Raw genomic sequence first — 26,264 nt, forward strand, 5'->3', positions numbered from 1 at the left:
GGCTCTGTCCGTAAGGCCTGCTGAATAAAAGAGCAGTAAATGCTTATGACCAAGGAGGCTGGTAATGTCCACCCAGTTGGCTCCATCCAAATACCAATTTTCCTTTAGGCACCAGGGAGCATTCTGTTCTCAGCCTTGTAAGGAGGAGAACAGGAGTTCCTCTTAAGAAGTGGATTGAAGTCTCAATGAAAGACTCAGTGAGAACAGAAATAGAATAAGGAGGATCCAGAGGGCAGACTTGATCATGATGAGATTTTGGACTAGTTAATTCTCTGAGCTTCTCCAGGTCTTTGATCTACAAAACAGGAATAAAAACATCTCTGCGACAGAGCCATTGTTCTGCATTTCATTGGAAAACATGTAGAAAGCACCTGACCTAAAAACCAATATGGCGGACATAAAATAATACTCATGATTATGATTTACTGCCTAATTCTCCTGTGCCAGGAAAAGAGCTCATTTCTTTATATCAATATCTCATGTAAGCCCCAACAATGACCCATTTTCCAGATTTGAAAACTGAGGCTCACAGATGTTAAGTAACTATCTTGTAGGGGGAAGAATAGAATTTGAACCCAGGTTCATTCAACATCAATGTTTTTAAAACATTGGATTTTTTTTTCAACCTGGAGTATATAAATCATAATCGTGATTTTTATTAGAGCAAATAGTTACATAGCCCTTTCTATGTGCTATTTACTTTAGAAAGTCTACGATTTTCCTAAAATGACTTGCTAATTTGTGTATGTTTATAGATGTGCCATTTCTATAGCTATTGTCACACTCTCAAAAAGACCCAGAACCAGGAAGGATCACATACCTGAGAACACAGATTACTAAGACCTTGCAATATACCCAGTGTACATGGCTATAGAATGAATGGGCTGCCACTTTCCTGGGGACATCTGGAATCATTTGGTGACTCAAGACTCACACTTGGACAGAAAGTAGAAATTGTGACTAAGCTGATGTTGAGAAACGTGACATCAGGATCACCCCTGTTTTGTATTTTTTTTGAAAGAGAAGAAGGGGAAGGGGGAGGGGCATCATCAGGGAAGGGGTAGAGGGAGAGAAAGAGAGAGGGAGAGAGAGAATCCCAAGGAGGATCCATGCTCAGCACAGAGCCCAGCACAGGGCTCGATCTCACAACCGTGAGATCATGACCTGAACTGAAATCAAGAGTCAGATGCTCACCTGACTGAGCCACCCAGGCGCCCCTCATCTACTGGCATTGAAGTCAGGCGGGGTCGGTACCTTCCAAATGAATTCATGGCCAGGCATGCAAGCAGGGGAATCCTGGCTGGTAAATAGTCAGTGTGGTGATTAGGTTTAACAACCGTGTCTCATTCAACAGCTTGTTGGTCTCATTGTTTGGGCAGAAACCAGGCACCAGAGTGCCCCAAACCTAAATAAGCCACCCGTGACAATTAATTCATTGATTCCTTGTAGACAAGGCACCTGTTTATATTTATGATTATTAAGTCAATCCCTATTTTTTCTGTCACAATTCATCTTAGTCATAACTAAGCTGCCCTTTGGCACTGCAAACATAGCACTCTCCATGTGGCTTTATTATCATTCTTGTCTAGATACATTCCACCTTGTCTTATGCGCACAGCTGCACATAGTGCTACTACATTGTAATTAAGATCCCTGAGAGTAGAAACCATACCCTTCTTTATGTGTTCACTATTCACTTCTCTTTAGTTCAGTGTTTAGCTCATAGTAGGTGCTCAATAAATTTTTACCAATTGAAAGTAATTTGAACTGTCACATCAGAGTATTTGGAATCTTAGTCTTTTTATTAGGGTCAATATGTATTACCTAAAGTTCAGCATCATAACCATTTAAAAATGCACAATTCATTAAGTGGCGCTAAGTATATTTATAATTATTGTACGACAATCACCAACTCTCTATGGTTCTAGAACTTTCTCACCATCTCAAATAAGCTTTCAATCTCCATCCTGCTTCCCTCCAGCCCCGAGCAACTAGGCTGCTGTCTCCATGGATTTGCTTTTTCTGGATATTTCATACAAATAGAATAGCACAATATGTAGGGCTTTTTTTGTGTCTGGCTCCGTTTTATTTAGCAAAATGCTGTCAAGCTTCACCCATATTGTAGCATATCAGTACTTTGTTATTTTATGACTGAATTAATATTTGATTGCACTGATATATCACATTTTGTTTGTTCATTCATGGGTTGATGGACATAGAGATTTTCTCCACTTTTTGACCACCATGAATAGCACTGCTATGAGCATCGGTGTACAAGTTTTTGTAGGAATATATATCTGTGATTCTTTTGACTGTGTTTTTAAGAATGGAATCGCTGGATCATATAGTAATTGAATTTTTTTTAAGAAAAGGTTTGGCATAAAAATAAGTTAATCTTGGGGTAGATTGTATGAGCCCATTGTTCGTTCCCTAAGAGGATTACATACACCATTGCATAGCCATGTGACTGGCAGTGCTGTCCTGTGGGAGATGTATACTTCCCAGCTAGTTGGCATTGCACTTGGCCATGTGATTCGCTTTTGCCAATAGAATGTGGGAGGACATAACTCATGCCCTACCTTAGCAGGAGGAGACATCATGTGGCTTGGCTTTTGCTCTTTTCTTTCTGTGTTGATAATGGCATACACCGGAGCGAAGCTGCTCCTTCAAGTCTAGATCCAAAATGAAGAAGACATCTGAAGCAGAGCAAACCCAGCCAACATGAAACATGAGTAGGAAATAAACCTTTGTGGTTATAAGCCACTGTGATTTTGAGGTTGTTACCACACAGTAATGTAACAAAAGCTCAGTAATACTGAAACACCAGTATTACAGCATAAACCACACTTATTTACTTCAGGACTTCTCAGTGCCTTAACTATGCTAATATATATTATGAGTCTCAAGAGGTAGGTTAAATATAGAGTTTTCTGAATATATTTTATCTTGGTTACATTTGCAGATCAAGGGCTCTGTAGAGTACAACTTGGAAAATGCTCAACTATTCATACCATTTTGGTTCAGTCTTGTCCAAAATAACTCTTCTGGATTCCTTTACTCTTAGAAAAGTTGAAGTTGCTTCTTTTTTCTTCTACTGAAACTCGTGTGTATTTATGTGTGTGTGTTATTATAATTTTATACTTATGAATTTTGTTCTCACCCAACTGGAGCTCCCTAAGACCAGAAAACTGTGTCTTACTCCTTTTCCATATCTCTAGCATCTAGAACAACTCCTGGCTCAATAAGTTGGTGGGTGGACAGACTTTACTAATCGTTGCTGGATTGAGCAGTTTTATTTTTTGCACACCTACTGTGATCTAACACTGTGCTTGATATCTTGGAAAGAATGCCAAGAAATATAAGAAACTGTTATAGTTCTCAAGATTCATAATTTGTAGCAATAGATCCAAAACAAAACATATGCTAAAATTAGTAGTCAAGACTACTACATCATTGTTCTCTTAAGATTTTTTTTTTTTTTTGGTCTCTGTGTTTTTTTTACTAGGATGTTTTTGAACACCTGTTCTTTTCCCTACTGCATCAGAGTTGAAATAGCTCTAGATTTCAAGCTATGATGTTGGGGAAGATGACACAGGGCCTACTCAGGAGGGATGTTTGTAGAGAGGTGGAGCGTGGCAAGCATAGTGCAGAAAAACACAGTCCTCTCTGAAACATGTTCTGTCTAAATTCAGCTCCCTTCAAACACACTGACCAGGAATCTACTAATGTGCTTGCTGACGGGGAGAGGGAACATGAATGCGGCATTGCCTCTGGTATTCAAGGAGATCACAGACCAGGAAGAACATGAACACAAGCACATAATGTGGTGTGATAGGCAGTCTGTTAAAATTTGAGATGTGTGCACAGTGTTTCCAGGTACCAAGAGAGGGGATGTCTGAGATTGCCAGGGAAAGCAATAGAAAATGGGGTGAGGACAAGAAATGACATCAGTCAAACAACTAACCTATACTAAGAGATTCACATGTGTAATCTAATCGATTTTGTTGTCCAGTCCATTGAGGCATAATTTGCATACAGAGAAGTTCACCCTTTTGAGGTGAAGTGTTCTGTGAATTTGAAATATCCATCATGTAATCAAAATACCACCACAAGATACAAAATGCTTTATTTGAGTTTTTACATGCACAATGGAAGCTCTAATGAAGAAATTGAGAATCAGAGAGGTTAAGCCTGTTGATCTTCCCAAGGTCCTGTGGTTACTAAGAGCTGGAGGCAAAGATCTGAACAGAGAACTTTCTACATTTGAGGGCCAGTGACAGTGGTGTGGCAGGCTGTAGCAAGGAAAAGGAAATAGAGGAGATTTGGACATATCAACTGATCTGGGGATCAGGTAGCACAGGGTTGATAGGTGTCAGGTTTGGGTATTTATCATGAATTTTGTGAAGAAGAAGAAAATTAGATAGAATCAATCTCTTCTTAACGCCCTCTGTAAGGGTACCTTCATGTTGAAATTTTAGGAAATTGAATTTTTATGTTGGCCTCCTTATCCTTGGTGATTTCATAGTTTAGCTTAACCATATTTGCTTTTTCATAGTTCAAATTGTCATTTAATGGGACACCTGGTGGTTCAGTCAGTGAAGTGTCCAACTCTTGATTTTGGCTCAGGTTATGATCTTGCGGTTTGTAGGTCTAAGCCCCGAGAAGGACTCGGTGCCGGCAGAGTTGAAGCCTACTTGGGATTTTTTTTTCTGCCTCTGTCTCTCTCTCACTCTCTCAAAATAAACAAACATTAAAAAATAAAAAAATAAAAATAAGTGAATGAACAGCACAGAGTACATGCACAGAAAATCAAGATTGAAAGAACCTTAATGGTCAGCTAGTGCAGGAGCTAGCAAACTTTCTCTGCAAAGAGCCAGACGGTAAATGTCTTAGACTTTGTGGTCCACACACGGTCTCTGTTGTAACCACTCAGCTCTTCCACTGTAATGTGAAGGCATCTATAGACAGTACTGAAACAATCTGTGTGGCTGCGTTCCAATAAAATTAATTACAAAAATAAGCTGTGGGTCAATCTGGCCCATGAGCTGCAGTTTGCCAACTCTTGTATAGGTTTGGTTGTGTTGTGCTAATGACCAATCCCTGAATCTCAGTGGTTGGCAAAAGTAAATGCTCATTTCTTGCTTAGGATACATCACGGTCGCAAGTCAGTTGTGATTCTGCTCCTCGGGTGGCCTCCATGTGGGATATTTCTGTGTTCGTAGTGGTGGGATAGAGAAACCCATAAACCCGCATGTGGATTCTTACAGCTCAACTTTGGAAGTTGTACTCATCACCTGCTCTCACATTTCATTGGCTAAAATGTGTCATGTGAACCGATCTGCGTGCAGAGGGTGGGGGGGTGTGTAATTTTTTCAAAGGGAGGACACTGCAAGGGGAGGAGCACCAAATATGAGTTAATGATAACCACATGCCATTTGGACACTGGGTTCTTTAAATTCTGCTTGTATGCTTCCGGTGATGAGGAGTCTTCTAGCTCCTAAGGCAACCTGTTTCATCCCTCAAAATTCCCGATGGTAAAACAAGGTTTTAGTTTACCATCGGGTAACTTTGTTTACCCGAATCTTTTATCTAAGGGTTCTAAGTCTATTATTCCTCACGATCCCACAGAATAGAGGGTGATCCCTGGGAACACAAAAGGTTACTCTGTCCAGAAGGGGGCGCCAGAACCCACCCACTTTCTCCCCAGGTAGCTGCCTTTCTTCATTTCCCCGAGTGCAAATGACCCATCACGGAGACAGGGCTGAACTTCTGAGTGAGATCATAGCCTTTTCGCCCTTTCTGCACGGTTTCACCCGGTGAATTATCGTCTTATTTTCATTCCACTCCAATGAGCTGTCAGCGATGGATACTGTAATTCACAGCAATAGAAACACAAACAGATGGGTAATTGACCTGCATGCCTTCATTACACTGGAGTTCAGAATGGCTGTTGGAGCCATAAAGTCCTTTATCTGCCAGTCTGAGATCCCAGGGCTTTCACGAGGAAGGGGATCAGGCCGACTTTCTGCAAAAGGTACACTTCTTGTTCTCCCTAGCCCGTGCTTTTCGGAAATGGACAGAATTTGACACGCAGAACATAGTGGGTACAAGGCAATAGCTAGACTTCTGTAGGGCTCAGAGATATCATCAGGGGGCCACATTCTGATGCAAGAATAGGAGAGAACAATATTGCTACTAAACCAAAATAGAATCGTGTGTTTTCCCCCCCTTCCTCTTAGCACCCAAAAAAAAAAAAATTCCTGCATTTTATATGTAAAGAAATAGGTCAGAAAAGAGAACATGTATCAAAACTACTACTATTTTAGGTCGTTACAGTATAGATAAGATAAAACAAAGCCCATCCAAAAGACAAACAAACAAACAAGCAAAACCAGAAAGGAATATGGTCCTTGCCTTGAACAAGACTTTGACTGATCCAAGGTATTTACACTCTGACTCATCTTTGCTCAAGGTACGCCCCCTCCAGGGAATGCTGTGGCTGCCCTTTTGTGTCTATTAAAAACGGTGCTCCTGTTTCAAGATCTACCCACATCCCACACACATCACGATGTCTTCCCTAACGATTGTCTCCAAGTTCATTTTCTTTCATCTTCATAATATTAAACACCTACTATGTCCCAGACATGATGCTGCTTTTTATGTTTCAATCATTGGTTCAGACCTTTGTCTCTTGTACTTGGATTTTATGCTTTAGTTTTGAATCTCCAAGTAGCCCCTTGGTGTCCTCAGAAAATGGAAGCATCTCCTTCAACACATCCCCGTGTACTACTTGTTGAAAGAAGAGGAGGAGGCTAAGAGTTCCTAATAGCAAAAGAAAGCAAGATCAGGGTCAGAGATGAAGGTTGAACTACACTCGGCAAATCTTAGAGGTACCTTCAGCTTTTGTTGATTGGGTCCTCTTTTCTCTAGCTCACTCAACACAGTTGCCTGGACCCAGTGCCTGGTTCAGATTGTGGTGCTGACCATGTCATTGAAGGTACCAAGGAATTCACTGTAGGGGTCCCCAGAGAGTTCTTATGTTCCTTCAGTGTTCCCCAGTGGTTGAAAGTCAACAATGCAGTGAGCCCTCATTTCTTTTTCTGAATCTCAGCCAAACTCTTTGTCTGTAATGGACTAGGATCATTGACCACTGTTGCTGTAAGCAATGCCATTCCTCTAATAAGCTGGCAGATCTCTGCCCCTTGTCAGTCTTCCCTTTGGAGTCTTGATCTTCTCTGGGACACTGGGAATGCTTTCCTCTCTTCTCTAGGGAACCTGGAAGCAAACACGCGTGCGCGCACACACACACACACACACACACACACACACACACAGGTGAACCTTATTCAGAAAGGAAGGTGATGGTCAAGTAGTTTCTTAGCTGGAAGGAGATCTGCTGGTTGAGTCCTTTGCACATGCTATTCCCACTTTCTTCTTCTTCTTTTTTTCTTCTTCCCCTCTGCCCGCTATTCTCACTTTCTAAACTGCTCTTCCTGTAGACCTCTCATCCCCTAATTCCAGTGAATCCATTAGATCTCAGCCCAGAAGCCCTTCCTGCGGGAGAGGATCTGTGACTGCCCCTAGTGCCGCCAGGGTTAGGTGTTTTTCCTTTGTGTTCCCTGAGCAACCTCGTGCTTTGGGTAGAGCCCTGATTTCCCTGCTTCCAAACAGCTTGTTGACATGTTTGCTTCTTCTACTAAGCTGTGAGGTCCGTGAGGGCAGGGAGTGCCTGCCCCATTCACCCCATGTGTCCATGGCACCATGCCTGGCACACAGGAGGGCCTGCGCTCAAAGAAGTCAGAAGAGAAGAAAAGAAGGAAAGGGGAAAGAGAGGAAGAAAGTATAACCAATGGAATGACAAATAACAGAGACTTGTAATTCCATTAATGGTATTATGAGATGATGCTCTCTGGACATGTTTCTTACTGGTCCAAACGGGGCTACCCAGGAGGAGATTTCCAAGAAGGACTCGAGTTTGGTTCAGAGAATGGTTTATGTTCTGATGTGGTATAAACAGGGGGACCTAGCATTTATTGAACACTTATTTATGCTAACCATCTGCCTGGGTTGCTATAACAAAATACCATAGACTGGGTCCTTTAAACCAGAGACCTTCATTTCTACAGTTCCACAGGCTGGAAGTCAAAGATCACAATGCTGGCGAATTCAATGCTTGGTAAAGGCACGCTCCTGGCTTGTGGAGAGCCGTGCTCTCACTGTGCACACACATGGCCTTTCCTTAGTGTGTGCTCACGGAGGGAGAGAGAGAGACAGCTTTCCTATCTCTTCCTCCTCCTATAAGTCTGTTAATCGTATCATGGAGACCCCCGCTTTGTGACCAATGTAAACCTGATAACCTGCGAAGGCCCCACTTCTTGATACCATAGCTCTCGGGGTTGGAGCTTTGACATATGAACTGGATGGGGGGTGTGAAGAGGTGGGGGGCACAGACATTCAGCCCATAGCAGCCAGGCTCCTGCTGGGTTCTGTTTGTGCCTTTCCTGCTCAGTTGTTCTTCCCAACAGCCCTGGGATTTGAGCTTCACAGGCAGGTAGCCTGAATTTCAGAGAGAGGCTAAGACACCTGCAGAGGCCACTCTGTACCAGAGCTGCCTTGCGGGCACTGAGGCAGGAGCGTGTCTTAGTTCCTATTCTTTCCTGCCAGAGAGAGTGAAAGGCCCTCGAGGGTTTCGGAACCCAGTCAGAATTCTGGAATTTGAAACTCGAGTCTGTTCCTTTGGTTTTGGGGCTTTAGGCCAACTTAGAGCCAATTCCAATATTCTCAAAGATTTTAGGGACTAACTTTATTTTATTTCCAGTTGGAGTGCAAAGGAGAATGATTATTGAATGAAAGTTCAAAAGATGAGTGCCTAGAGCCTATACTGACCTTGGCCTTAATTTATACTTGGCACGGGGAGTGGGGGGGGGTCTATAGTGGACAGACAGAGCTCCCGTCCCCTGGAAGCCCACTCCCTACTGGGGAAGGTAAAAACAAATATGAAAACTCATGAATCAGATGATTTCTGGGGCACCAGGGTGGTTCAGTCGGTTAAGCATCTGACTTTGTCTTAGGTCATGATCTCACGGTTTGTGAGCCTATGTTGGGCTCTGCGCTGACAGCTAGCTCAGAGCCTGGAGCCTGTCTTTGAATTCTGTGACTCCCTCTCTCTGACCCTCTCGTGCTTGTGCTGTGTCTCTGTCTTTCAAAAAAACAAAATTAAAAACATTAAAATTTTTTAAAAAGGTGATTTCTGTCAGTAACTAGTCCTAGGAGGAAAATAGAAGAGGCATTTTAATATGGGTGATCTGGGAAGGCCTGGATTGCAGGACAAGGGAGCCATGCAGAGATCTGGGAAAAGAATATTCTTGGCACTGGGAGGTACACTTGCAAAGACTCTAGGGGGGACAAGACCAGCACAAGGGAGGGACCAGAAAATGGCAGGATGCCTGGTGTGTTAAAAAAAAAAAAAGGAATAGAATAGAATATTAAGAAATACGGAGAGAGGAAGCAAGGAAATAGAGATATCCTATTGTGTGACAGAGAGGAGAAATCCTTCCTCCACACAAAGACTGTATGTAAAATACAAAGAAGATCCTGAGATGTCTGCGTTGAAGGTGAAGTGGGAGGAGGACTAAGGGAGATAAAGCAAAAATTAGGAAAAGAGAAAGAAGATGACGTGGATGTTCCCATATCTACATTGCCCACTCACTTCGCACAACAGTGACACATTCCATTTTAAAGTATAACAAGATTTTTTGTTAAAGAAAAAAAAAGTATAATGAGATTAGGGGGAGACATCCCATATGTTCAGCACGAGTGACTTGGTGTGAAAGTGAAAGTCCCAGCCGTTGCCTTCCTGGGTGTTTTGAGGCAAAATTTACATGCACGCCAATAATGGTGGCCTCTCTCTCTCCCCCTCCCACCCTGTCTCTCTCTGTGTCTCTGGGAACTGTGGGGCCAGAATATTCCACCCCAGCCGGCAGCTGTATATCTTTCAAACAGTGGTTCCACAGGCCAAATCCCACTCCACGTTATTTATGACTCCCATTGAAGCCAGCAGTACTCAGGCGCCAGCCTCGGAGGTCAGCAATGGGCCTCTTTGTTGGACACAGGTCATCGTGCGACCACTGTGGCAGTGACTGCTCTGTGAACCTCCGCTACCGTAGAAATGGTTATGTAACTTTAAACAGTAATGACATTTTGCAGAAAAGTGCTTTTTAATTGCTATGTCTTCATTATTCTCTTTCAAAATTGCCCAGGAGATTCTGCCTCAGAGACAGCTCGGCACGATCTGAGTTCCCATTTTTAAAGAGCAATCAGTTTTTGTGTTTCAGCTGCTCCCAGAAACCCCCCAACCCCAAACTTCATCTGTTTTCGGTTGCATTAAATGGAGTAGGTAATACTGCCTTTTGTATCCTTGCCAAACGGAGAAATGATTTGACGCAATTTTCTAAAAATGCTCTCCCCAAATTCCTTTTGGGCTGGGACCAAGAATAGAATATTTTATCCCCTACAAAAGGGAGAAAGAAAATGATGAGCAAGCTAGAAAAATAGGGCTGAGAGTATAGTCTATAGAGTTCCAACAGAAACTTAACCCCAATCCGTAGACTCAGATGCCTATAGGGGATTGGGATCAGCTAAAAATAAATTTTGCTTTGGAAGCGAAAAACAGTGATACAGATAAAATGACTCAGTAATGCATACTCTGAAAGAATTGTACACTTAGTTGAGAAGGAGCTCACTCTAGTGCTTGATTCGATTTGCCCCATCGTTTGGTGTTTGTCTCATGCTCCTATGCTGTGAGCCCCTCCCAGCAATCACTCAAAATCACGCGGACCCCTTGCTCACCCCGTCTTACAGCTGCCCAGTGCCCAAGCCCCATAGCCCCATCTGCCTGTCAGAATGCCTTCCACACGTACTGGTGTGGATCCACCTTCTTGAATAGCCGGCCCCCTGCCCCCTACCGCCATGCTACTTCGCCAAGCACAGAATTCTAAACCCTCCTCTACAAAGAGTTCAAGACTGCCTGCTGACCATTTTCTTCTTCTGATGGCCCACAGCTAGTGTTCATTTATCCTGAAGGTTCTGTTGAAACTTTAAAAAATGTCAATCACAGGATCACTATCATCATCATCATCATCATCAAAAATAGGAACAAATAGCATTTACTGTGTGCTTGTCATGTGCCAGAAACTTGTGACGATTTGCAGGGATTCCTTCACCTAGCCCTGTCAGCAATCTAAAAGCACCCTCATTTTACAAAAGAAAAAGCAGAGGCTTAGAGAAGTTGAATGACTGGCATGATATGTCTAGGAAGTTAGAGAAGCCTGACTAGCAATGCCCAGCTCTGAACTATCTTCTGGGTCCCTGCAGTAAGGTGTGCTGAAGGCATCATCCTCTTTCCCACAATGCCTTTTTAAAAATATGTTTAATGTTTCTTTATTTTTGAGAGAGAGAGAGAGAGGCAGAGAGACAGAGTACGCCCGGAGGAGAGGCAGAGAGAGAGAGAGAGAGGGAGACACCGGATCTGAAGCAGACCCCAGGTTTTGAGCTGTCAGCATGGAGACTGACACGGGGCTTGAACTCCTGAACTGTGAGATCGTGACCTGAGCCAAAGTCCGCTGCTTAACCGACTGTGGCACATCCAGGTGCCTCCCACAATGCCTTTCTGAACATAGCCTTATTTAGCTGCCAGAGGAAGACAGGCTGAAATGATGGGGCTTCATTTTTAATAATTTGAGAGCGAGAGAGGGAAAGATAAAAATCTAGAAACACAGCCGTGAAGTACAATGAGAGACATGCTGAGCTTATTCAGCAAGTCCCTGATGAGCAGGACGAGGGTGTGTCCCTAAAACATGAATAAGAAAAACACTTAATACAAAGAACACAGTTATTTCTCACACAGTGGGTCATTAAGCCATTACCCCCATAGGCATTGGTGACTGAAACTGTCAGCAGCACCAGACGAGGTGGAGAGAAATGTCTTTCATAATTAATTTAGCCTTCTTTTGGGCACCCTACACAATGGCCTGCTATGATGACGTCCCAGGGGAACATGAGTAGTGCATGTACCCAGATGGAGCCTTCTCCATCCTTGGCTGTCAGGATTAAGACTGTGATTTCTCAAGTATAGAGACAAGATTATGAGGTGTGGTCCAGAGTACTCATCCTATAGCCTTGGGCCACTCATGGCCCCTCCCTGGGCCTTGGCTTCTTTGGGTTCAGAGCAAAGAAGAAAAAAAAATCCAATCCTCTCTGATGTCATTCTGCACTGATGTTATTTTTATGATGCACTAGTCTTATGAAATTATACCACTGTTCTTTATCACTCTTATCCTTGAAATTTACCAAAGCACCCCCATTATCCACAGGATTAAGTCTGGACCCCTTAGCATACACGAAAATCCTGGACACTTTGGCCTCCACTTCCCTCTGAAACGTGTCCCCCGTCAGCACTGCACCCCCACCTGTCCAAATCCGTTTCTTCACCAGCACCTCCCAAACATCTGCATCTTTATTCTTGCTGTTCCTCTCTTTACAATGTGCTTCCTGTTCTTTTTTACATGGTGATCTCTTATTTACCTTTCAAGAAACCCAAATGCTGGCTCCTCTATAAAGGTTTCCCTGCCATCCAAGCAATGTTATGTGCAATCCCCTCCATCCAATTGCCTTGTATGGCCATCTCTGCTCCGGGTCCATAAAGCTGTGTTATGATGATGTGTGTCCCTGTCTATCCCTGCTGATTATACTGTAAACTCCCCCAGGGCAAGGATCTTGTCTTTTTTATCTCTATAACCCAGTGCCTAGCTCAGGACTTGTGCTTCATAAATAGAGGTAATCAATATTTAAAAAAGGAAAACAAAAGAAACGAAGGAAACAAGAAAAAATAAACTATAATCCTGTGCTTTCAATACAGGTTTCCTCCCAAACAGGAAAAGGGTGTATACCACATATGGCTGCGGCCTCAGTCCTAAGGTAACAGAAGAGAGTGTGCCTTTCAGAGGTAGCCAAGGTCATGACTTGAGAAGTTTAAGTAGACACAGGGTGACTGGAGGCCCTCACCAACCGGGCCCTGTGTGGATCGAGGCAGGCCCAGAAAGATTTTGGTTACAGTGTGCAGGGAGAAAGCTAACAGCTTCAGATTCTTATACTTCACCTTCCAAAACTGTTAATGAAACACCTTCTTTAACCTTTGTTTTTTTTCCCTCTTCTTGCTATTCTTGAACAGGTCTTCAGATAATCTTCCCTCAGTATCTGCAAGAGAAGTTTGTCCAGTCGGCCTTGAGCTACATCATGTGTAACGGCGAGGGAGAGTACGTGTGCCAGAACAGCCAGTGTCAATGTCAGTGTGCGGACGAGTTCCCACAGTGTAACTGCCCCATCACCGACATCCAGATCATGGAGTACACGCTGGCCAACATGGCCAAGTCCTGGGCCGAAGCTTATAAGGACCTGGAGAATTCAGGTAGAGAGCCTAACGTGGTCACACAGCCTCCGTGGCCCTGAGCCAAGCCTAGAAAACAAAACTAAGCAGAATTAGGACCACTATGGGGGAATACTCAGTGACTCCAGTTCTTCCACATTGGAGGGACCAGAGCCAGTCTGGTAGCTGTCATGGATAGGTACTCAGTCAATCTCCACTGAATGGAATAATGAATCGCATAATCGAGTTTGTGGTCAAAGACGTTATTGTCTGTATTGTACCCAGAAGACAGAGAAAGTAATGCCATATAGCACATAGAAGCCTCTGGAGAATGGAGAGTTAAAGGTCTTTGTATTGATTCCTGAGTCTGTGTGTGTGGGGGGGAGGGGTGTGGGTGTGTGCACACCATCTTTCTATAGAAACAACCATATATGTAAGTGTGAATCTGTATGTGTATATGCATTTTTATACATGTACGTGTATATAGATATTGATACAGATAGACATTTCCAAACAATTCACAGATTGTTGAAGCTAAAGTAACTTTTCAAGTACTTGGCTGTTTCCTGCTTTTCGTGGTTAGGAAGACTCATGGTCATGAATTTCAGGGGAGGAAATTCAGCCACCCAGGGCCTTAAAGTGGGTGAGGTACAAAGTTGGAACTCTGCCTTTCTGGAGTTTCTAGGTGTTTTTAAAGTTTTTTTAAATGTTTATTTTATTTTGGAGAGAGAGAGAGGGCGCATGTGCAGGGGCTGAGCAGAGAGAGAGGGAGACACAAAATCCAAAGCAGGCTCCAGGCTCTGAGCTGTCAGCACAGAGCCCAACACAGGGCTTGAACCCAGGAACCCTGAACTCATGACCTGAGCCAAAGTTGGATGCTCAACTGACTGAGCCACTCAGGTGCTCCTCTGGAGCTTCTAGTTAATGTGAAAGCCAGACATGAATTGTATGACCATACAAATACTTGGACATTTTAATCATGTGAAGAAAGAGAGGCTACTGTGAGCAAAGCCATGCAGGGGGAGGTTGATGAGGTGAGGAGCCTCAGCAGGTCTGGAGAGGCGCCTTTGTGAAGAGTGTCAGATTTTGATGCAGAAGTCCGTGGGTGAGTGCATGTCAGCCAGCAGGAGGCCGTCACAGGGTGCCTTGGAGGGAGCGCATGGTGAAGTGCTTAGCATGGTGGTGCAGGTGGTAAAAGTGGGTAAGGTGCGGAGATGCCGAGATGTTAGGAAGGGCACATGGCTTCATGTTACACTGGCTATGCAATGTTGAAGAGAAGTGTGTTGAGATTCAAGAGCTTTTTGGGGGATGTTTGTTAGACAATTTGATGGATGCTGGTGCCATTCACTGAGCTAGAACACCCTGGGTGGTTCGGTAAAAGAGACTGTGAACTCAGTGTCGGACAGGACAAGCTTGGGCATCCCTGAGACTTTCAAGAAGAGACGTCAAGTAGATAGTTGGCATCTGCTGCATGCTCGGATATCTGTTAAATAAATGGACCTATGCAGAGAGCATCACAGTGTTTTAAAACAACTTAATATTTCTTAAATTTCTGACAGCAGCTGCATTACAGTGAGTAGTCATGTTCCTGTGTCCGAGACGGGGGAGGGCACCGACACCCAGTGTCTCCCCCAGGGTTATGTAGTTAGTAAACAACGGGTCCATAACAGAATCTCTGACTCCAAATCCAGTGCTTGAGGCAGCTTCTGTCCTGTATTAATGCTCCTTCCCCGCCCACCCCCCAGGCCTCAATTCCCTCATCTGATAAATGAGAAGACATGTTTGTGGTTTTAATATTTGAATTTATTTAAATCTTTAGCCAAGAAACCCTTTGATCAACACAATCATACCTCGGAGCCACTGTGTACCACAGGTAGAAGCTGAGCCCCACTGAGCTCTTTTTGAGAAACCACTGGTTTCCATGAACTCTGAGCCCCTTCACCAGCTTTGGGAGTACATGAGGCGTGTGTGATTCTGCTCTTGCACAGCTCAAATGGAGCTGTGGCTGGCCTACGGACCTGGACCCACCAGTCCATTCAAAATCCCAGGAACTCATGGAAGAGAGGTTCATGGTGGAATGTGTTAGGACAATTATTCAGCCTCAAACAAAAGAAGCATTTGATAAAATGCTTCTGCAGGGAGATTCTGCAGATGGCTAAAAAACAGAGGGCATGAAGGCTATGTGCATGAGACAGAGGGATCTTTAGCACATAATCCTGTCCCCGAGGAAGAAGAAACCACTTTCAGGGGGCAGGTGGGTAGGGAAGGAAACACAGACACTGAGATGCTGCTGAGTCACTGGAGAGGCCACAGAAATGATTTACGGGGCACACTTTCTCTCCACTGGAGCACATGTTCACTCTAGATATCCTGTACTTACCCATCTGGAATGGTCTTACCCATTAAGACAAATCCACCCAGACCCACGTGTCTATGTGGCTTGTGTGTGGTGTGGAGTTTCCGCTTCTTCATTTCAGGTGATGGCCTTAATGACTCAGCACCAGGCGATTTGGAGAGATTCATGACGAGCCAAAAGGGAAGAGCCAGTGATCCATTCCTGATCGGAGCACTGGTGGTCAAATAGAACCTAGTTAATACACATAAATGGTGGTCTACACCTCCTTTATTGAGAGGGAACCCTTGTGCTGTCAGGCCAAAAAATTAAATCATTTCAACTTTTAAATTCTATGTTCCTAACTGACCCAGATTCAGGTTCATTGAAATGACTGTTAAGTCCTTCAAGGTCAACAGAGTCTTCTACAGGAGAGCAGCGTATCCTCCATAGGGGCAGTGTGGGCCGCCAAAGAGCACAGGGTCATGAGAGCCACCCCCCTGCCTCCAGCCAACTCCCTGGATAAATCAGCCAGCACAGTCCTCTGCTAGCCACCCATCCCCTGAGTACTTTCTGTATATCGAGGACTATTTAGGCAGGTACAGTCCTGTGTCACTCTTTCCCGACTTGCGTTAGATGCTAGGATACCTATTTGACAGATGGGAAAACTGAGGTGTTGAAAGAATAATGATCATACAGCTGCCAAGGGGTGGAGATGCAATTTGATCTCCTGTTAATGTCTGACTGGCAATAACAAGGCACTACGAGTTCTGTAAGGGTCAGAGATTCCTGTTTTCAGTACCTTTTATTTATTTAGTTAGTTAGTTAATTTCTTTCCCCAGTATACTGATCCTCTTTATCCTTGTTGAGAGTAAATGTCTAATGCTGAGTAAAAGCATACATTCAGACAGAGCCTGTTTAGAGTTCTAATTCTGTCATTTACTGGCTGTGTGACCTTGGCAAGTTAACTAACTTCTCTGTGTCCTAGTTTCTATAAAAAAAGGCACTTAAAGTACCCACCTCATAGGTTTGCTACAAAATCACTTATGGGTGAGGTGTTTCAGAGTGAGTGTGGTGCTTACTGAAAGCTATGTAGGCATTTTTAAAAATAAAATGAATGCCTAATGTACCTGAAATTTCCTGATAGCTTTTACAGCACTAACTGAAAGTACTAAGCTTCAACTATATATACATATATAGTTATATATAGTTATATATAGTTACATATATATATCCACAGCCATTTGGTTTCCCCCTGCAATATGACCAACTCTTAATGCTTTTATTTTCCCTATAGTTGGGGGGTAAAGGAAAGCATGACAGGGGTAAATATTATATTAAAAAAGGAATAGCTCAGATTTGAGTCCTGCCTCTGGTCACTTCTGGGTTGTTCCACCTTCAGAAAATCATTTACCCACTCTGGGCTTCATTTTCCCTCTGTGTAGAAAAAGAAACCAGACCTAGATTATCTCTAAGGCTGTGTCGAGATGTGGAAAACACTGAAACTCTGTAACACAGAACCACAAACTGGGGCCCCAGAGACCCAGGATTTGCCCCCTTCTCTTAAGGTGGAGCACCCCAGAATGGGATGGAGATGACCCAGGCACTCCCAGTAAGGAGCTTGCGCCATCTCACTGCTCCTACGACCCTGCAGATCACATCGAAGAGAACTTTCCAGCTGGTGCTGATATGCCTTCCTATGTCCCTCGCGGTGAGAGCAGGCCCCGGGATTTGATCACTCAGCCAGCAACACCCTCTACCCAGGATGTGTTAACATTGTTTTCATCATTGTTTACGTTGACAGCTTTACTTTTAAAGCTCCCATTCTACTGAAGGTATGGGATGGAGATTCTAATGCAGCATTGGATAAAAATTTGATTGAACTGATTCAAAGAAAATAGTAAGTAAATATAAGTACAAATGATATGTGAGCATCGTTATCAAGCTGGCATTCAGATGATGGAAGTTTGGGAAGCCTTGTTTTTTCTTTTTTAAGTTTATTTATTTTGAGAAAGAGAGAGAGAGAGAGAGAGAGAGAGAGAGCAAGAGCATGAGGTGGGGAGAGGCAGAGACACAAAGAGAGAATCCAAAGCACACTGCCAGCATGGAGCCTGATGCAGGGCTCGAACCCATGAACCGTCTGATCATGATCTGAGCCAAAATCAAGAGTCTGATGCTAGGGGCACCTGGGTGGCTCAGTTGATTAAGCTTCTGGCTTTGGCTAGCTGATAGCTAGCTCACAGCTCAGAGCCTGGAGCCTATCTTCAAATTCTGTGCCTCCCTCTCTAACAGAGTCTGATGCTTAATCAGTGGAGCCATCCAGGTGCCCCCCCAACCCCCCATAGTCCCGCCCCTCCTCAGCTCCCCCCCCAAGCCTTGTTTTTAATAAGGATGCCGGATGCAAATTCCCTCCTATGATAGCAAAGTAAAATAACCTTCACCGAAGGTACAGTGGCCCTTGCACTGCCTCCTCAGAGCCCAGAGGCTGGCGAGGTGCTCCTGGGGCCTCAAAGGGGTTAGTTTTATTTGCAAGCCTGCCCGATTGGTAGGTGAGCTGAGCCTTGGAGGCAGCCTCCCACGGGGGCGGCCATGCTGAGCCCTTGTCTCCTGGCCTCTGTCTCTTGCTAGATGAGTTTAAATCGTTCATGAAGCGTCTCCCCAGCAACCACTTCCTGACCATCGGGAGCATCCACCAGCACTGGGGCAATGACTGGGACCTGCAGAACCGCTACAAGCTCCTGCAGAGTGCCACCGAGGCCCAGAGGCAGAAGATCCAGCGCACCGCCCGCAAGCTCTTCGGCCTCAGTGTCCGCTGTCGCCACAATCCTAACCACCAGCTGCCTAGAGAGAGGTAAGTGCGGCCCCCCACCCGCCCCCACCGCCTCTGCAGGCCCAGACCGGGTGCTGGCTTCACGTCCTTGTGGCCCAGAGAAATGCCATGCAGATGACGATGCACCTGCTGGTGGCAGGCCATGGGGCCCTGTGTGGTCCAGGCCAACCGTTTTCTGGATCCTCTCTGGCTTCTCTGCTGCTGGTTCCGGCTGTCCTGGATGTTCTCACTGTTTCCTGAGTCTGCCCTGAACTTTCAGCCTGTGTTCTGTCTGTTCCGCCGGTCTGCGGAGGGGAACCCACAATGGCCCTGAGTGCTATGTGATGTTATTCTGTCTGACGTTATTGCTTAAAAGGTAGTATCTATTTGATTTAAAAATTAGCTGACACATTGGGGCACCCCGGGTGGCTCAGTCGGTTCAGTGTCCTACTTTGGCTCAAGGGAGGATGCTGTGGTTTGTGAGTTCAAGCACAGCATCAGGCTCTGTGCTGACAGCTCAGAGCCTAGAGCTGCTTTGGATTCCGTGTCTCCCTCTCTCTCTGCCCCGTCCCTGCTCACACTCTGTCTCTCTCTTTCTCTTTCTCTAAAAAATAAACATTAAACAAAACTAGAAATTACTTAACAAAGCAGATTTTAGCATCCCCATTTTAATGGTGAAAAAACTGGGCTAACTGATCAGTCAGCAACATATTGAGGGCCTTTGATCAGGACCTGGAGTCAGTGACACAAACAAGGCACACGCCAGGAAAAATTTAAGGAGGCACTCCCTGGGTGGGTCTTGTGAGTGCAGGCTTCTCACCTGAGAGTGAGAGCCACCTTAAATACCTGGATGCCTCACTTGCCTCCTTCTGAGTAAGACAGAAGGTCTTCATGGATCTTAGGGTTTCTTTGCTCTGTCTAGAACTTACAGGGAAGGAGCCAGGGTTCAAATCCCTGTGCACCCTGCTTCAGCTAAGGCAGCTGCACCTTTATTTGTTTCATATTGGGGGGTTTTTCACTCAGTTTTATTCAAAGAGATCCACTCTTGAAAAGAGTGAAGTCACATGCACTTAACAGATTGGTGGAATGAGTGTTACCCATACTGTACAGAGCAAGGAACCAGCTCAGAGAGGCCGAGTAGTTGGTCCAGAACTAAGATGAATTTCTGCGGTTCCCAAAAGGAGGTGATTTTCTTCCCAGGGAGCATTTAGAAATGTCTGAAGACATTTTTGAGTATCCTAATGGATAGGGTAGGGGGTGCTATTGCACAGTCCCCACAACAAAGAGTTATCCTTCTCCAAAAAGTCAGTGGTGCCGAGGTTTGGAAGTCCTGACAGAAGAGGAAGAGACAGGACCCCCCAGCGCTATGACACTCAGTACTGTGTTCTTCGTCGCCCTGTGGGTCAGGCAATCAACGATTAAAAATCCATGACACTCTCCTAAACATTTACCTCATGCCAACTACCGCCATGTACCTACTCATTTTCCTCTCATTTTTTTCAGAGTCAGAGCAAATGCCTCCCCCTCCTCCATGAAGTCTCCCCTGATTGCACCAGCCACTACAGAGGCTTTTTATTCTAAGTCCACATTATTCTAAAACCTCCACCCGTCTTCCCTTCTTCCCCTCACTATGAAATCTCCTCCTTTGATTTCTGTCTGTGCTGATCCCTGTTTTTTACACTCCTTCCACCTCTGAACCCATTGCTTTGCAGCTAGTTTATGGTCATTACGTGGTGGACCGAATAGGATTTCCCCTGGCAGTCGCTCCCTTGCTGCAGTGCTGCGATTACAGGAACTAGGAAAGGGGTCCAGTCACAAAATGGTGTCCTTGTCATTCTCAGCAGGTGTCCAAACTGCCAGCACGAGGAATTCTATCTAGATCCATAAGGATTTGGTCATATGACCTGCATTGGACAGTAACACAGTGCTCTGAATGATATTTTTCAGAGGAGGGGTTCTGTTAGTAGTTACAAAAAACTTTATATATATATTATATGATATATAATATATAAAATAACATAATATATATTATAATAAAATTATATAAATATAAAATAATAATATATATATATATATATATATATATAAAATCAGCTTGCTAGCAGTGCCATAGCAAAGTGCCCCAGCCTGAGTGGTTCAGACAACAGAAATGTATTTCCTCGTGGTTCTGGAGGCTGGGAATCTGAGATCAAGGCGTCGGCAAGATGGGTTCCCTTTCAGGCCTCTCTCCACGGTGATACGTGGCCGCCTCCCGCCGCATCCTCAAGTGGTGTTTCCGCTGTGCATCTCTGTGTCCTCCTATCTTCTTATAAGGACACTAGTCCTTTTGGGGTTAGGGCCCCACCTCAATGATCTAATTTTAACTTAATTACCTCTCCGAAGCCCCTTTCTCCAAATAGAGTCACATTCTGAGGTATTGAGGGTGAGGACTTGAACATAGGGATGTGGGGGAGATATAATTCACCCAGGAGCCCAGAAAAAGTGGCTTTTGATCCATAGGAAGAAACCCTGCACCCCCGGGGTTCGCCACACTGGATGCAAATCTGGTGGCGAAGGGTAACATTTAACCATTACCTGATTTTGAACAGATCGATCCGCCAGTTTTGCTGGGTGTCCTCTCAGGGAATGAAACGGAGGGTCCAAAGGCCCTATGAGCAATGTGGACGGACACGTTTATTAAAGGCAAGAAGAATTTCCAGGGTGCAGATCAGACACTATCAGTCGTGCCAGACTTAGAAAGGCTCAGGAGGGCTCTAGGAGAGTAGCCAGACAGGCATGGCAAAGAGGGAAGAAAAGGGCTGCCTGGGTGGCTCAGTCGATTAAGCGTCCGATTTCGGCTCAGATCAGGATCTCACGGCTCATGAGTTTGAGCCCCGCGTTGGGCTCTGTACCTACAGCTCGGAGCCCGGAGCCTGCTTCCGATTCTGTGTCTCCCTCTCTCTCTGTCCCTCTCCCACTCATGCTTTGTCTCTCTCCCACTCAAAAATAAAACAAAACAAGGAAGGAAGGAGGGACAAAAATGGGTGACGGGAAGAACACCAAACAGAATCACGGGGCTGGACTGTGATCCTGCCCCACCATTGGCAAGCTGCATGACCTTTGGTAAGTCACTTCCCTGTGGGGAGTGCAGATGCCCACATCCGTCCGTGAGCTGCCCTCCCCTTGCAAACTGTCAGGCTAGAAATGTCCTGCCTCCACCAGGACCTTCAAAAAAACAGCTCCCAGTGTGGCCTTCTATCCTCCTGAGAGGAGAAAACTTGTCCTAATCATCACATCCCTCCTCTAACTCATCCGGAGACGATGTCTAGAATTCCACCTCGGCAAGTCAGTCAATTATGTTCCTTTAACAAGGATTGAATGCGGGTGCTGGGGGGTGCAGGGCGCAGAAACTCGGCTGTGTGGATTCCTCTGAAGCCTTCCCAGGAGAGCTGAACCTCCTTTCTGGCTGGGAGCTGCTTCCTGACATCCGAATCAGAGCTTTTAATGAGTGTTTCTCACACCAGCAGGCAGGGCACCTCCCCGCCATGGAGCAGTGTCAGACAAAGGTGCTAACACAGGGGACCCTGGGCCACCTGAGCCGAGCGAGCTGGAGTTTGCAAATGAGCCATTTGCTGTGCTGCATTTGTCTGCATGCGCCAGGCTCCAGGGAAGAGGCGTCCACCAGGCAGATGCTCTCCCCGCAGGAGGTGTCCGAGGGATGTGAGTGGGGGTCGGGGGCAGGTGATGTCGAGGGAGGTGGGGAGCAGGAGAAAGCGCGGGGCTTTAATTGTGCTCGGACTGGGTCCAAATCCTGGCTGCATTGCATACCAGCCACGAGGCTCTCCGAAAGGCCCTGCACCTCCCTGGCAACAGGGGATAATCACACTTGCCTTCAGGTTAAGTATGAAAACTAAGATTTTAAAATATAAAAAAACCTGGTCAAATGCCTAACTCAGTTAGGATTGGAGGCAGATTGGGGCGCCTGGGTGGCTCAGTTGGTTAAGTGTCTGACTTCGGCTCAGGTCATGATCTCGTGGTTCATGGCTTCGAGCCCCATGTTGGGCTCTGCACTGACAGCTCAGAGCCTGGAGCCTGCTTTCGGATTCTGTGTTTCTCTCTCTCTCTCTCTCTCTCTCTCTCTCTCTCTCTCTGCCCCTGCTCACTCATGTTCTGTCTCTATCTCAAAAATAAATAAATAAACATTAAAAACATAAAAAAAAAAGATTGGAGGCAGATGGAAAGAAAGAGGATGCTATCACTTTATAGGCATAATCTAAAGGCCAGGCACCAATAGGAATTAGTGCATTTCCTTTTCACTGCAACCCTCTGAGCTAGGTACTTTCACTATCCTATTATGTCTACTTTACAGGGAAAGGAATTGAGGCACAGAGAGTTTAGTCAGATACCCAAGGTCCATAAATGTTAATTATTTTATTGTTACCTCAAAGAGATGCTTGCCTATGAAATTAAGTTGTAAGTCATAATTGGCGCTAGCTTTAAGACATCCGGGAAACTTAACACTCGTCCAGAAGGCAAAATGGGCATTCTGGCTGTCAAGTGCTCTGCCAACACACCCACCCCAAGACTTAGCAGCTCAGAACACTTTCTTATTAGCCCTTATGATTCTGCTGGTGGACTGGGCACAGCGGGGGGGGGGCGGGGGGGTCTATCAAGTGGGCTGAGGCTGGGGTCATCTGAGGGCTAACTGGCCTAGGCGTCTAGGATGACTCACGGCCACGGCTGGCACACTGCTGGCTGTCAGCTGGGAGCTCGGCCGAGGCTGCCAAGCAGACTGCCTACACGTGCCCTCTCCAGGTGGCCTGGGCTTCTTGCAGCGCAACAGCATCCTGAGACAGGAAGGAGGCGGTAGGATCTCTTACATCTTAGCTCTGGAAGGCAGACAGAGTCGCTTCCACCGCATTCTATTGGCTGAAGCCCAGCGCAGACTCAAGGGTGTAAATATTGGGAGGTGTGCATCTTGGGAGGCAGAGGGAATCATTTTTTGGCACATAGGTAGTACAGGACAGATTAGGTAGAAATAGAGCTAGACATGGCCATCTTACATGTAGGGCAATAAAATTAATTACCAAACCATAACAACCTCTTACTGAGCAGCTGTTACAATAGGCAGGAGAGCTGGCTAAGTATGAAGATTCTGCAGTCAGACTGCCTGGGTTCAAATCCTAGCTTTGTCGGCTGCTTATGCTGTAACCCTGGGGAAGTCAGCACGGCTCAAAGCTGCGTAAAACGTGGGCTAATAATAGTGCCAACCTGCTTGGAGGATTAACTGCTCTAACCCCATCAAATGCCGAGAGCAGTGTCTGGCATACAGAAAACATGAAATACAGGTTAGCTATTTTTCTTATTGTTATTTTTACCTGGAACTGATACTTTGCATGTAAGTTACTTAGCCCGGGGTAATACTCACTAAGTCTAAGTGTTGCTAATGATGATGATCCATGTACTTCTCATCCTATCTCTACAGAGTGGATGCCATTGGATTTGTTTTATAGATGAGGGAACTGATAAGGCCAAGATGTAATTAACTTGCCCAAGGTCACAGGGCAGATACGTGACAGGATTGGAATTGTCTTGCTGACTCCATCAGTGGGCTTCGTGGTCAAGAGCCATGTGCAGGCTCTAAGCAGCGTGCGGCAGCAAAGAGATGCAGCTGTGCCTGGCTGCGGGCACCCTGGTTTGGGTGTATGATGATGCCAAAGGCAGGATTAGCTCTTCAAGGTCATGGGGTTGGTGATGGATCGAGATTAGAATTTTATAGGCTGGAATATAGTGTGCCGAGGAAATGGCCCCAGTTGTGGAGCCCCGAACTGTCACCTCTGGAGGCCAGACAGAAGCCCAAGCAGACACACCAGACCCATCCCCTGTGAATAGAGAGAGGAGGTCAGGTTCAGCATAGCTCAACTCAGCAGGCACTTCCTGAGAGCTTACTCTGTGCTGGGCTCAGAAAGCACCAACATGAGTAAGACCCACTCACCGCAAGGCTCTGTTTGTTGGGATGTGGGCAGCGAAACTAACTCCAGACTGCATTTGCCAATGAGGGATTCAATACCCAACCACATATCTTTTGGGTCCCCATCTTGTGTTAGGTTCTTTTTGGGGTCCCAGGGATACCTGGTGAATGGAGCTAGATCTGGAGTGGCACCACAGAGCTGCAGTTTGGACAGGTGAAGGGAAGGCAGAGACCCACAAGGAAGGGCTCAGGATGATTTTACTCCCTGGACATCCTCATGTTGTGCAGCTAAAAAGGGGCAAAGACTGGGAGGTGGAATGAGATGGGTCACTACTGTTATTAGACAAACTGATGCTTTCTGAACTGTGATTTTCTCCTTTGAAAAATAAGTATGACAGTGTCTTCCTCCTGCTTCAGAGGGTCTCTGTCTGGCTCACCTGAAATGGTGTGTTTGGAAGCACTTTGGAAAATTCTGAGAGTTCTGCAAAAAGCAACTCTGCAAGCAAGGTGAACCTGAAACATGAAATTCATCAGGAGGAGAATGAGGCCGAGTTTAGGTCCAAGCCCACCTGTAATAGTTAACACTTCTTATTTACCACGTACCAGACACTGTCCTACACACTTTCACCTCCCCTTATTCATCATGATGACCTTATCTGGTAGCACTAACTCATCCCAGTTTATGAGGAGGGAAGTTAAGGCACAGAGATGTTAACTAACTTACTGCAGGTAAGAGGCAGGATTCCAACCCTGGCAGTCCTTTCCTAGAACCTGTAGGCTCTTACATCTCTCCCCAAGGCATGACGGTCCAGGCTGCTAAGATCAGCCTACCTAGACTACAAACTGCATGGTGATGGAAATCACCTCACTGCTCCTTGCAAAGGAGTGGAGGGAGGATGGAGGGATAAAGGGAGGGAGCCTAGGGGTGGGGGAGAGGAAGACAGGAAGGCAAGGAGGAAAAGGGGAGGAGGGAAGAAAGCAGCAGAAAATCAGCTTGGGCAGCACTGATTTCAGCAGGTTTCTATGCAATTCCATAAATGTGGGCTGACCACCTCGCCCCCCCCAGCCCAATGCCAGACCCTGAAAGGCACTTAAATATGTAAGCAACAGGGCCTTTGTCCTCAAAACATCATTATTTAGCATCAGGGCATGCTTTTGAGAAGGACAGTGTTTGAACCAGAGGACCTGAGTTCAGTTCATGGCTCTGCCCTGTGTGGGCCAGATTAGATCCATAATGGAAAGTTCCAGAGAGCCCTGCATGTTAAACTCGTGCCTTGCGTGGACAGGGGCAAGTGTAGTGAACAACTGCACCTCACGTTTCCCTAGAGCAGCTATGTTCCTTGTGGAAATTCTGAGTTAAATTCTGAATTAAAGGTCACTTGGGAAAATAGGGGATTTTGCTTCCTTAAGCAATTTGAAAACAGCCAGACTCAGTTACCTTGAGGTCTTGCCCGACTGTAGGAGAAAGATCACTCACAGAGATTGAGAGAATAATAGTTCAACTCCAAAATATTGGTGTAAGGTCAGTAATTGAATCTTAGTCCATTTTAATGAGTAGCCTGGACTTCAGACTAAGATCTTTTGCCCCAAATTACAGTGGCCTTTTAACTATGTCTCCCAGACTACCATAACCACTTTCCAATCTATGCTTCGTGAGGCAGTCAGAGTTATTACTTAAGCAAATTCGGGCTTGTCGCATCCCTGCTTAAAGCCTTTGGTGATAAATCACTGTTCTTAGGAGGAAGAAAAA

At 45.4% G+C, this 26,264-nt stretch overlaps 1 protein-coding gene across 1 annotated transcript in view; it reads left to right on the plus strand.

The window, feature by feature from the left end:
- The window catches only part of BRINP1 (BMP/retinoic acid inducible neural specific 1), a 172,896-nt gene that overhangs the window by 125,703 nt on the left and 20,929 nt on the right, over nt 1–26,264 (plus strand). The window contains exons 6-7 of the mRNA XM_029920697.1: nt 13,229–13,465; nt 18,384–18,606. Coding sequence (XP_029776557.1) covers nt 13,229–13,465; nt 18,384–18,606 — 460 coding nt within the window. The remainder of the gene's footprint in view (nt 1–13,228; nt 13,466–18,383; nt 18,607–26,264) is intronic.

This window comes from Suricata suricatta, chromosome 13 (genome assembly GCF_006229205.1).
Source record: "Suricata suricatta isolate VVHF042 chromosome 13, meerkat_22Aug2017_6uvM2_HiC, whole genome shotgun sequence".
NCBI classification, from domain to species: Eukaryota; Metazoa; Chordata; class Mammalia; order Carnivora; family Herpestidae; genus Suricata; species Suricata suricatta.